Source organism: Gigantopelta aegis, chromosome 6 (genome assembly GCF_016097555.1).
Source record: "Gigantopelta aegis isolate Gae_Host chromosome 6, Gae_host_genome, whole genome shotgun sequence".
In the NCBI taxonomy this organism is placed as follows: domain Eukaryota; kingdom Metazoa; phylum Mollusca; class Gastropoda; order Neomphalida; family Peltospiridae; genus Gigantopelta; species Gigantopelta aegis.
Genome location: NC_054704.1, coordinates 79199644 through 79213348, shown reverse-complemented (window position 1 = coordinate 79213348; position 13705 = coordinate 79199644). Strand labels below are relative to the sequence as shown.

General features: G+C 36.1%; 1 protein-coding gene across 1 annotated transcript; it reads right to left on the bottom strand.

Annotated features, from left to right (window-relative positions):
• Window positions 1-6688: 6688 nt before the first annotated feature.
• Window positions 6689-13572, bottom strand: LOC121375546. The gene is made up of 4 exons (XM_041503048.1): window positions 12797-13572; window positions 11190-11289; window positions 9781-9854; window positions 6689-7888 (listed from the first exon to the last, which is right to left on the bottom strand). The coding sequence occupies exons 1-4, from the start codon at window positions 12872-12874 to the stop codon at window positions 7745-7747; spliced, it is 396 nt and encodes a 131-aa protein (XP_041358982.1). The 5' UTR covers window positions 12875-13572; the 3' UTR covers window positions 6689-7744.
• Between the last annotated feature and the right edge of the window lie 133 nt (window positions 13573-13705).

Here is a 13705-nt window from a genome sequence, read left to right as displayed (position 1 = left end):
AATAAGGCCCCTCCTTGATAGTGGTCAGGATAACGTCTTCGAGATGTCTAAATCTAAGTTAAATAGCCTACTTTAAAATTTAAAACATATATCACTTGTTATTCCAGATTATTCAAATTAATCAAATACTGTAGTCGTTATTTGAAAATATGTTGATGTGTATTTAATTATGAAAAAAATCCTTTTCTTACGACAGAAGGCAAATAAAAAACATAAGGCAGTAGTGACTGGTAGCTAACATAGATATATATTTTGACTTCTCGTTTACGAAAAACACGAAAACAGTATGACCAAAAACAAATATGTGGTGGGAACTCTTACAGAAAACCACCAGATCAGTTTACATGGTTTGGTTTTGCGTTTTATTTTGTTTTGTTTTGTTTTGGTTTTGTTTTGCTTTTGCTTTTGCTTTTGCTTTTGTTTTTGTTTGTTTTTTGGGGTTTGCTTTTATGGTTTGTTTTTGTTTGTTTGGTTTGTTTGGTTTGGTTTGTTTTGTTTTTGTTTTGTTTTGTTTTGTTGTTTTGTTTGTTGTTGTTGTTTTTTGTTTGTTATTTATTTTGGGGAGGGGGTATTTTGCCACAGAATGTAGCATTCTGACACTGACAGTGCTGGTTTTAAACGATTTTTAGACGCTGTTTGAACGGCCGAAGTTCAAGTCTTGTTCATTGTTTTTAGCGCCGTCCTATCAACTTGTGTTACGGATGGTTTTTAAAAAATATATATATATATATATTCATGCACTTCTTTATTACTATATATTTCGTCCCAGCCAGTGCACCACGACTGGAATATCAAAGGCCATGTTATGTGCTATCCTGTCTGTGGGATGGTGCATATAAAATATATATATAAAAAATTTCATCAGTAGTAAGGTATCTTTTACATATATATAATTTTGCATCAGTAGTAAGGTATCTTTTACATGTATATATATATATATATATATATATATATATATATATATATATATATATATATATATATATATATATATATATAGCGAGTTTTCCTCTCTAAGACTATATTATGTCAAACTTACCACATGTTTGACATCCAATAGCCGATAATAAATCAATGTGCTATTGTGATGACATTAAACAAAACAAACAATCATTCCTTAAAGGGACATTCCTGAGTTTAGTGCAATTTTTAAAGATGTTATCGACTAACAGAGACTTTTTAACGATTGTAATTACATATCAAATATATTTTTCTGCGTAAAATATTAGTGGCTATATACTAAACGTGTTTCTGGTCGTTCTTTTTTCTTCTTTTTTTTTTGTCCCAGAAGAATACGTAGTGTTAGGGTTACGGATGTTACACTAAATGAACAAAGTATTTTTTGAGAGGTACCTTTTGCCAAAAGATCAATGGTCGATTAAATCTGTTTGTCAGTATAAAAACATCCGGTATCTAAAAATTTGCGAAGACGAAACATTAATTCACAATTTTACAACATATTTAAAAAAAAAAAATAAGCAAACTGCATTACTCAAAGACAGCATACCTTTCGATTTTAAAACGCTGGTATTCGTTTTATGAGGTGTTTATATATATATTATCTTCTGACGTTTTCAATATTTGGATTTTTACAATAAAATAAATAATGGTATTTATCTCAAATATCGGTATTGCAAATTTTTAAAACTTAATGTTAAACCATCTACCTCTTTCGAGCGGTAATCTTAGATTTGACGTACGCAATTTAGTTATCCAGTGTCTATTTTGGTATGATAATCTCGTCAAATAGGTTTCAAAGTAAACTTCGTTTTGAATAATGTATAATTTTAATTGGCTCTTGAAAGAGTGTAATATTCGAAAAAACCACTGTTATATGAATCGATAGCAGATTTTGCTTTAATATTTGTTTATAGGATTTGAAATCGACATATTGACTAGTGTAGATAAACCCCATTCCCGTATTATCGAAAATACAATTTTTTAAAATGAATTTCAGCCACCCGCATCAGATAACGCTACTAAATATAGATTATTGCATGAGCAAGAGTGCCATATGAAAGTTATGAATGATTTTAGGAATTATTTTATTCCCTGAGAGAGAACGAGAGGTATAAAACAATTCCCAAACGAGTTTCATACATTTTGTTAGCTCGAGTCACGTCTTAGCTTAGCTTAGTAACTTGTTTAACGTGTCCATATACCACTAGGGTTTCGAACACGCCTATCCCGAATCCGGCCTCCGATAGGATCGGGGGTCGAGTCACGTCTAGCCCTCCCTTATTGATACGTTGTAGGGGAGGGCTAGACGGGACTGTGTGTAATACTTCGGCAATCGTAGATGACCAAATGGTCGCCAGCTACTGTGTCTAAAATAATAATAAAACCCCGAAAAAACCCGACGCCTCTATGCGAAACGAACCTGTGCTGTACTTTCTTGTGGTGACGTAGAGCAAAGTGTGTGTCCACGTGACACGTTGGTAATGGTTACCAACATGTAAGTTTAATGTGATGACTGGACTCGAGAATAATCAAACTAAAGTTCTGTGGCATCAGATTCAGGAATTTTTTTTGTATTTTAGACACAGTAGCTGGCTACCATTTGATCATCGACGATTGCCGAAGTATTACACACAGTCCCCCCCCCCCCAGCCCTCCCCTACAACATATCAATGGGGGGGGGGGGGCTAGAGAGCTAACCCTCCACTACAACATATCAATAAGGGGAGGGCTAGAGGTTACTCGAGCTAACATTTTGTATGGAACTATGTTTTCGAAAAAACATTAAATATGAATGTAATCGTTTCACAATCGATGTTTAATAATAACATTCAGCGGTGTTAATTACAGTGACGTGGAATGATGTCTATTTCAGAAGTCGCGACTGTCGCAAACTTGCAGCTGCTATAGTTACTCAATTGTGACGTAAGTAACAGGGCCACGTTCAACCAGACCGAGAGGAAAAATGTCAGCTAGACTGGTTTAGGCGCCTCACGTTAAACCAAATGGCCACGTTGGGAACCAATCAAATAGTTCGCGAACGTTAGCGAAACGTTTGCTGGCTGAACTTAGGGCCATTTTCAAGATATTGTTATGACCAAAAATAGCGTGGGGGACATACGACATTTATGTAACCGTTTATTGTAGACCATATATGGCTAATTATACTCTATTATGAAACTCGAGATTAAGTTCCTGACTGAACGCACGTGGCAGGCAGCATGTAGGACCGATCTTAGAATTCAAAGAAACCGCATTATCCATCTCATATAGTCATTTTCCTCATGCGACCAAACAACATCAGATATTCGAATACTTGAAGAAAATACTATTCGAATATTTCGAATAGCAAATTAGCCAGCGAATATTCGAATATTCGGACCTAACACTAACAAGAATGTACGTGGGTTTTTTGTCATACTCCATATAAATAAAGAAAAAAAATCCGGCTTGTGAAACACTAAAGACTGTACCCTCCTCCCTCTCCCCACACAAGAGATTGTTCCTGTGATGTAAAAAAAAGTGCAATATTTCCGAAGATTTACAAAGTATAAATATTATATTTTGAAAATTATAAAATATTGGTACTTAAACAGTAAGTGATAAACAAGAATATTTTTGAGAGAGAGAGAGAGTGAGAGAGTGTGTGTGTGCGCGTGTGTGCGTGCGTGTGTATGTATGTACAATCACTCATACTTTAAACGAGAAAATGTATTAAATGTCGTATATAGTGTGGTGCCAAGTTGTCTTTAAGGGGGACATCATTTTGAATCTTTTCAAACACGATCGAAGCAAATAAAATGGCTTTTATCTCTACTTTTTTTCTTCAATATAATATAAAACGTTAACGTTCTATTTGCAGTGTGCATCGTGGAATTCCGTAAGTAGATGTAATCAAATACACATAATTATAGTAGGCCTACATGTATCGAATTCGTGGGAAATCCACAGTTGTGTGTGTGTGGTGTGTGTGTGTGGGGGGGGGGGGGGGGTGGGGGATGGACCCAACAAAAACAAACATATTTCAACTGATTTGGGTATGGTTGGTATATATAAAAAATTACAATACGGTTGTTTCAAAATTATTGATAGCATGGCGGCAGGAGGCACAGTAAATATGGTTTAATATTTTTTATATAGAGGTATTACATTTTTAAAAGGTGGATACAGAAAGAAATTTGACTGCCCCACCCCCATGCGATCAATTCAGGAAGAGCCCTAACAATAGCTGCATGTAGGGTTTCTTCTTTCACTCAAGAATACAGGGGTTGGATTTAGCTCACGTGGGTCGTAGGATCGAACCTGCTTTGCGGATCTATTTTGGTTTTCCAGTCTCAACCAATATATATGACTGGCATATTAAAGGTCGTGGTATGTGATGTCCTGTCTGTGGAAAAGTACATATAAAAGATCCCTTGCTAAGTACTAACAGAACAAAATGTAGGATTTTGGCATCCCAACCAGTATCCCATGATTGGCCTATCAAAGGTTGTGGTATGTGATGTTCTGTCTGTGGGGAAGCAAATATAAAAGATTCCTTGCTATTAATAGAACAAAAATGTTGAATTTTTTGTCCCAACCAGTGCTACATGACTGGTATATCAAAGGTCGTGGTATGTGCTGCCATGTCTATGGGAACGTTCACATAAAATATCCTTTACTGCTAATAGAAAGAAAGATGTAGTGGATTTCATCTGAAGAATTCTACGTTTTAGAATTACTAAATGTTTGACATCCAATAGCCGATGATTAATAAATCAACGTGCTCTAGTGGTGTCGTGAAACAAAAGAAACTTTAATTGTATTCTTTCTTGTGGTGGTTATATACACGCACGCACTCACGCTCGGGTAACTGTTGACCCACATTTCCATATTTGACAAACAAGATATAATATCAGTTTTTAAATGAAGTATAGATAATATTCTTCTTTTGTAGTTTAGAATTTAAAACATTGTTAACACGTATCTCTAATATTCCTTCTTGTAGTCGTTGTTTGTGAATATTTGTCGAGCACGATGCCAGCTTTGTAAAATGTCAGTCATGCAACAGATGAGTAATTTACAGCATCGCTGTGACAGACCTGCTCACGAGTGAAAAAAAGTTCTACTACAATTACAATACATAATGTCACTGCTCATTCACACGGAAGTCCATTAGCGGCAGCAGACGTACACAATCTCAGAATTAAGCTTATTCGGTGTCTGCAAAGGTATCAAAGGTCTTTCCGAATTATAAAATAGCCGATTTATAAAATTTACAAGATAACCAGGCATTTACATACACGTGTATGTTGATCTCCGTAACACAAGCGTCAGATAGCATACCAGTACTTCATGTTTAGAAGCTTGTGAAGTTGAGGTACGTCATACCAATTTGAAAAGAAGAACGGTAGAATACATGGTCATGGAATAGTAGTACCAGAACAGAAATTTTCTTTAATAACAATAATGGGTGTTGTAGTAATATTTCTTTCATTTGGACATCTATAATATACGAAGATCTTGGATTAAGACAACTGACTGTGCGGATATAGGGGGAGGGGGGGGGGGGCAGGGGCCCGCCCCCCTACATTTTGCGATAGTTATAATTTTATCATATATTCATTTCATTTCTTTTTTACGATCCCCCTCCAAACCTTCCTCAAAGTTCTCTTGGCATTCCACCTCATGTCACTGGGGCCCCTCTAAATGGATTTTCTGGATCCGCCACTGGGATATACCAAACCAACCAACTAAAAATAATGTTACACAATCGTCTGATAGCATATCACAGCTCTTCTTTTTTAAAATCCCATTTCAAGCTAATGTCTTGCCACTATTACATGAATAGTTACAATAACGGCAACCCACAAAACATATTAGGCCCTATTACTAGTATTTGTTTTCTTCTAGTGACGAGGGCCAGACAGCAGCAAGAAAACGTTAAACACTGTATGCTATTATCCCTTTTTTGCTTGAAAGTAACTGATGTTTTGCACTTCCTGTCCGTTTTTATTTTGGAACTGCCTACGTAAATCCGTCAAACATCGATATATCGATTTCTGTAATCTCGAAATGAACTATTATGTCTATCGCGGACAATGGCATCGATATCTCTACCTTGTTGGTTCGGTTCCTTCAACATCGAGATAACGACGTTTGCTATAAATGTGTAGACATGCAAAATGAAAATAAAAGTAAAATTGTTATTAAAGGGACATTCTCGAGTTTGCTGCATTGTAAGATGTTTCCAACTAATAAAATAGTTCTACGATTAAACTTGCATATTAAATATATTTTCTTGTTTAGAATATCAGTGTCTGTATATTAAATATGTTTCTGGTCGTCTTAGTATTTGTAAGAAGCCCAAACTGGATTTTGTCTTCAAATAATTTCGTACGTACGAAAACAAATATTTTAGTAAATAAAATATTAGAACGACCAGAAACACGTTTAATATACAGCCACTAATATTTTATGCAAATACATATATTTGATATTTAATTACAATCGTTAAAAAGTCTCTGTTGGTCGATAACATCTTTAAAAATTGCAACAAACTCAGGAATGTCCCTTTAATTCCGGAGACGTGTTCAGTAAATATTTGGTGTGCTTGTCCAATGGTCGACTTTTGCATTTGGCAGTAGCGATCTTTGTTATTTTAACAGTTATGTAATATATGTATATGAACAATTATAAATTAAAATAATTTCATATTTCGTCTATAATATGCACAAAACACGGAAGATAGTTTGTTGACCCTTGATCTTTATTATTCAATTCAGAATCACCACCCTGTTCTCTATCCTTTATAAAGTTTTTGGTGTCATTTAAATACAACAGAATTGAAAGCTAGATACACCAGAGTCATGTCTGTTTTTAAGTGACACTTAATTAATCTGCCAATCACAAATCGTTTGGAAATGGAGCTAGATCCTCCAGTGTAACAGTCGTTTGGATATTTAGATTTACACAGACCCATCTTATACCAGCTCACAGTCACGTTTTGTTTCGTTGATACGATGAGAGGTCCTCTAGAGTCAAGATGTGTATACGGATCTAGACCAGCCAGAGTCACGTTTGTTTATAAGTGGAGTTGAACTTTCCCGAGTCACGCCGTTTGTTTAGAATTAATGTACATGTAGACATATCTGTCAGAGTAACCTTTGCTTAGAAGTGAGTTAGATCTTTTAGTCACGTTTGTTTTAAAGTGGAGTTAGGTCCATTTTTGTTTTTGAAGTGTGGTTAGAACTGCCAGTCACGTTTTTTGTTTATATAGAAGTGTACAGTCACGTTTTTAGAAGAGTACAGTGACACGTTTATTTAGAAGTGTACAGAGTCACGTTTGTTTTGAAGTGTGGTTAAAGCTGCCAGAGACACGTTTGTTTAGAAGTTTACAGTCACATTTGTTATTAAGTGCGTTTAGATCTGCAAGTCATGTTTCTTTAGAAGTGTACAGTGTTATGTTTATTTTGATGCACAGTTAGATCTGCCAGAGTCACGTTTGTTTAGAAGTGTACAGAGTCACGTTTATTTCGAAATGTACAGTCACGTTTGTCTCGAAGTGTTTTTAGATCTGCCAGTCATGTTTGTTTAGAAGTGTACAGAGTCACGTTTATTTCAAAATGTACAGTCACGTTTATTTCGAAATGTACAGAGTTACGTTTGTTTCGAAGTGTTTTTAGATCTGCCAGTTACACGTTTATTTCGAAGTGTACAGAGTCACGTTTGTCTCGAAGTGTTTTTAGATCTGTCAGTTACACGTTTATTTCGAAGTGTACAGAGTCACGTTTGTCTCGAAGTGGTTTTAGATCTGCCAGTTACACAGGTCGGTGTCGCAGCAGGCGACGCTAGTGACTCCAGTCTTCTCGATAAGGTCACACAGCTGGGGCTCCATGCAGCCGTTGAAGTTGAAGTTGTTGTCGTTGTCCCAGATGGAACCGCACAGTTGCTGTAAAGGATAATTTAAACACTGCAATGATCAATGTTGAACAAACGCCTGCGTTTGACAGTCCTTAATGTTAATCGTACGACTAACCGAGGCATCCTTGTAATACACAAAGGGAATATGAAATAAACGAATGTGTATACGAATAGGAAATAATTAAAAAACGTCTTGCGAGTATTGTTAAACCATGTCCAACGAATGGTACTAACCATGACAGGTATGGTATGGGCTGTACCTAATACATGTATGGAAATAGTCGAGTAGAATTGGGTCATCTTATCTAAATATAAACTCATAATATGATTCTGAAGATATATAGATGTTATTACCCTCGTGTGTTTCGGTATCTTCAATATCATATATATATATATATATATATATATATATATATATATATATATATATAATATATGAAATAAAAATTGTATTATGCGAGCATCTGGCGAGCATAATATATTATCTTATTCCTAATATATGATATTGACGATACCGAAACACACGAGGGTAATAATCTCTGTATCATATACATGTAATCTCAAACTTAATACAACGAATTTTTATAAACTGTATATACAACTATAATTCCATTTAGCCATCGATCGATATTCAAATGACGTATGGGTATAGTATGTGATGCGGTGTCGTTTTGAATGGGTACGACATCGGATATCCTTACACTAAAATAAACTAGTCCATGACGGTGTTTTGTTTTCGTAACGCTGGACAACTTTCAGTGTTAAGTTGCTATTGGCATGTTTTTGTTTGACGACTATTGATGCATGCGTCAATTCTAGAGTGTCGCCGTAGTACGTTTGCTTAAATGCCAATACACGTAGTGCCGTGACCTTGATTAATTTACATCTAATTTGCAAAGTTATCAAATTCTGAAAGTATGTGATTTGAAAAATAGCACATACTTTGATTATACTGGAAATGCTAGATAATATATGATAAATAGAGAATACTAAACGAGCTTGCCTGTCACACCATTTTTATGAAATGAATGAATGAATGAATGAATGAATGTTTAACGACACCCCAGCACGAAAAATACATCGGCTATTGGGTGTCAAACTATGGTAATGCAAATAAATAAAGTGATGATCAACATCAATATAAAAATTCAAGGTTTAAACAAAAACAGTGTAAAGAACTGTGCAAAAATACAAATACAAATACAAATATCACCGAATTTTACGGACACCGAATCTTACTCTAAACTTCAATTTGTGCTGTATTGGCCATTCTCAAAGAGAATGTTACACCCCTGCACCACGGTGAGGTTACAGCACGCGCAGGGGTTTTATGAAATGAGTGAACAGTTTTGGTATCTGACGAGCGAAAGCGAGTTGCAAACAATCCACAACGCAGAAGTCAGCAGATGTCTAGACCTACTACACGTTATTTGTCTACGAATTGGGTCAGCAAGTGAGCAACGTCACGCTCACGTCACGCCAATATTACACTAGTTAGATATTGAGTGAGTGTTATGACATGAGCAATATCTTACACTGGTGTGTAATAAAACAACATATTAACTGGATGGAACACCACGGCGGTGTACGCTATTGGTCTTTACTCTTTTTCAGCCGGGTTTGTCATGAATGTAATGCCATAAATATAATTACTGAAGTCTTGGAAGTCTCCAGGGAAATTGAAGAATACAAAATGTTTGGGGTTTTTTTTTTTTTTTTTCTTAAAACTATATATGATACCATTATTTTAGTGTCAAATTCGCAAATGGATTTGTTTGTAGAATGTATGCCCCAGAACTCGAATTAAACATTTGATGCGAATAAATATTCAGGTTCCTTTTTAAGACGATACATATTTGTTTTAAATTCTGTAGTTTTTTAACACACGGACAACTACAGTTGTATAGTAGGCCTACATACCCCAGCAGCACATTCTTTTTCTTCGTATTCACAGGTGTACTGTGTTCCATGACACGAATTGCATACCAGCGTGTCTAAAAGGCAAACAGACTCTTACGTCATAAACCAATATAAAAACAACAAAATTAATTAAATTTTGCATTTAAGCAAGATTGTCTCTAAACTCAAAAAAATAAAAGCAACAGTAACAAGGAACACATTTACTTTGATTTGTTTTTATTTGATTTGATGTGTGAGAAGTATGACATGCATATTTTTTTTTTTTAGTTTTTCACTGCTATTTATTCAATATATAGGTCTATATAAATATAAATGTTGTTTGGCCATTGAGGTCGTCGAATAAAGTCAAATGACATTCATTCCATGTGTCATACTCTTAAAAATTAAGACAGCAGCTTCCTTTTTATTACATCAATTCTTTAGTCAGTTCTTTAGTCAGTTCTTTGTATTTTTAAAGCCATAGGTGTGTCAGACAAGGGGTCGGGATTGAGTAGAGGCTGTCGCCTTCCCAGTTTTGACAAATGTCAGAGGTTCTGATTTTAGAGCAGGCAATTACCTCAACTATATTTTATGAACAGGGCTGTAGCTAGGATTGTGTGTGAGTGTAGGGGGAGGGTGGGGGCAGATGAATTCTGGGAACGAACGAGTATGGAAGGCACAAGACACTAGGGAGTCCGGGAGCATTTTCCCCAGGACATTTTGAAATCTAGAGGCTCTGAAATACCATTTACAACCATTTCAAGGAGGTTACATACTTAAAACGTCAATATAAATAACCAGTAAGTAACCTGATTTAAAAATAATAATTGTGTGTGTGTGTGTGTGGGGGGGGGGGGGGGGGGGCAACTGCACCCTTATTCCCCCCCCCCCCCCCCGCTAGCTACGGCCCTGATTAACCGTAAACATACAGTTCAAAGGCGTTACAAATATTTAATAATAATATACATATACAATACATATTTCATTAAAATGGTAAAGAAAGTTTACTTGTATTTTAAATGGTTAATTAAAATATACTAATAATGATCATAATAATAAGAGTATGTGTATACTTCATTTACATATTATCACTTCATAACTACGTACGCTGAAACAAGTGATAGTTAAGAACATCAAACAGTGTTGCAGTAGCGGATCCAGGGGGTGGGGTCCAGGGATTCGGACCCCCTCCCCCCTTTTGAAAACCGACCATAACCTTTAAGGGGAAACATGATTATATTAACTGTTCTGTGTTAAAGGAGATATCAGTCATGACATTTGGAACCCCCCCCCCCCACCACCACCCTTTCAGAAATCCTGCATCCGCGCCTGTGTTGTCATATTAGTACTGACCTAGTCTGAAGGGACGTAGAAAGTGTGGTAAGGTAAGGAAAGTACTGACATTATGTGCGCCCTGCACTAATACTGACCCGATGATTTCTTCCGGCGGTCTTGAACGTCGCTGATAATTTTCCGTCTTAAGTCGCGCACCATGTCGATGTTTCTCATTACTATTTTGTGACCATCAATCTGTATGAAATAAAAACAAATTTAAGAAACAATATAAATATGAAACATGGCTGTAAATCCCTACAAGTTGGGGTGGTTCCAGAACTTTATAAAGGGAGGGTCACAAAAGTCTAAAAAGTGCAATTTGAGTTAGTCGAAGCCAAATGAGCCTAGCTCCCAAAGGGAGAGAGATCTGTAAAGGATTTCGGAGGCATGCTCCCCGAAAACTCTGAGACGCAATATCTGAATAATTTATAGTGTTGTAAATTGTGATGTATATATGATGAATTTTATAAAAGGTAATTAAAAAGGGTACTTCAAGCATGCGAAAGTTGGGGGGGGGGGGGGGGGGGGGGGGGGGGGGGGGGGGGGGGCACGGGACCCCTTGTGACTTCCCTCTAGATTCAACAATGACAGGCATTTGAGCAGTCATGTCGCATAAAAGGTGAATTGTAATTGTTTATCAAGTTTAAAGGGACATACCCTCGTTTTTAAGCACTAAGACATATTTTTTACTATTAGAGCCGTTTTTGATCACTGAAATCATACTTTACTTAGATTTTATTGTTTAGATTATCCATTTCCGTACATTCGAAGTGTTTTTGGTCATCCTGGGGTTTTTAATATCACAAAATGCATTTCTCATATTTTAAAAAACGCACGTGCGTTTGAGAAGTAACAGTTATGGAGTCGAGTTTTAGTCTATTTCACCGTTTCAAAGTCACAGACTCATGTTTCACTCAATTGTAACTTTATCCAAATGTGTTACAGGTTTGTAGATTAACTAAACGTAGTGTGCATTTTCATGGGCTGAAACTAGGCTCTGTCCCTTTAAGATGATGGAATTGATAGAAATATGTTTGTGCAAATCGATTATAACGGATGGTCAATAGTAAAACTCCAACTAATTCTCAATAATATATTTTTCGAATATATCTGTTTTCACACGTGCTTGTAAAAATTGGATTCCAAGCACATCTAATTTCTACATTTTCAGGATGAGGATATTTACGTCCTTCTGTGAGTGACTAGCTTCATCCTTCCATGAACTTACCCGTAATCATTCAGTGGACTTACCCGTCATCCTTCAATGGACTTACCCGTCATCCTTCAATGGACTTACCCGTCATCCTTCACTGGACTTACCCATCAATGAATACTTATTCAAAAGTGTTGTTTTATCTGTGTGGAGTTTATCTTGATATATAGATACAAGTTTCTATGACTAAATAAGTGCGAGTAGCAGGATTCTTCTCTTACACGAAGTGTTTAATATATATCTTGAAAAGGCAACCTAGAGAGCTGAGATGTATTACCAAGATGATGTTCTTGAACGTTTATTGGATTTTAGCATCACAATTAATATCATCATACTCATCATCATCATTATCGTCGTCGTCTTAAACATTATGATATCATTAGCATGACATCATTCAACATCACCACCGCCATCGCCATTATCATAACGTCAATCTTTATAAAACTGTAAAATTCAATAATTTGGTACTCTTAGTTACAAAGAACTAACCTTATTTTGCGGCTTCCCTTCTACATCCACCAAGGACACCAGAGCGACCAGGAGAAGCAAACACGACAGGGCAGACATTGTTGCTAGCTTTTCTGTCAGCAGACGTACTTTTGTGTCAGAAGACGATCTGCGTTTGAGATGGAATAGGCAAGTCCTCTAATTGTTTATAACCACTGGGGCCGTGTGCAAAAGTCACCTTGTTTGTTGGTACCAGTTGACATACAAATTGTCCTTAATTATGTTTAATATGACGTTTCCGATTGTCATTGGATGAACACCGTAGCGTCAACTCTGGTAAATGACAGAATGATGACGTCCTAATACGAGTAATTTAGTGTCCAGTCTATTGGCTTTTGAAGTATAAAACCATTATGAAATTAAATTATGCCAACAGTGCGTGTGTCTGATCTGAGACAAGTGGTTGCACTGTGTGAAATGTCATGTTCGTGACGTCAACATTACACATGGTCGTACATCCATCTGATTATACTTTTTTCTCGTGTGTACTTTGATATATTTTCTAGTCATTAATTTAAATAAAATAGCTGAGTTGGGCAAAGTATTTCGAAATTTATCACTGCTGTCGATGTCAATTTTACATCAATAATTATCTGATTATTTATCGTATGTACTTCTCTGTTTTTGGAGGCTTATATCAATGATCCCTTGCTATTAATTGACAATTGTGTCACTAGCGAGTTTTTAAAAAATATATATACTTTTTAGCCCAAATGTGGCAGTTACAATATAACCGTTGGTTAAAAATGTGCTGGAATTTCGTTAACGAATATCATTTTCTGAAATGAGTGTGTGTAATTATGATTACCTACGCCCACAACCCCGAAACATCTAGATGATCTATTTAAAATAAATAACAAACCACCGGATATGACGTTCGGTCGGGTTTTG

What these genes read in the sequence shown, in the direction of transcription:
- LOC121375546 (XM_041503048.1), bottom strand. Translation starts at nt 12,874, where the DNA reads ATGTCTGCCCTGTCGTGTTTGCTTCTCCTGGTCGCTCTGGTGTCCTTG. An exon ending in CCGCCGGAAGAAATCATCGG is followed by an intron (nt 9,855 to 11,189) that starts GTCAGTATTAGT and finishes TTTGCCTTTTAG; the next exon opens with ACACGCTGGTATGCAATTCG. An exon ending in AAAAAGAATGTGCTGCTGGG is followed by an intron (nt 7,889 to 9,780) that starts GTATGTAGGCCT and finishes TATCCTTTACAG; the next exon opens with CAACTGTGCGGTTCCATCTG.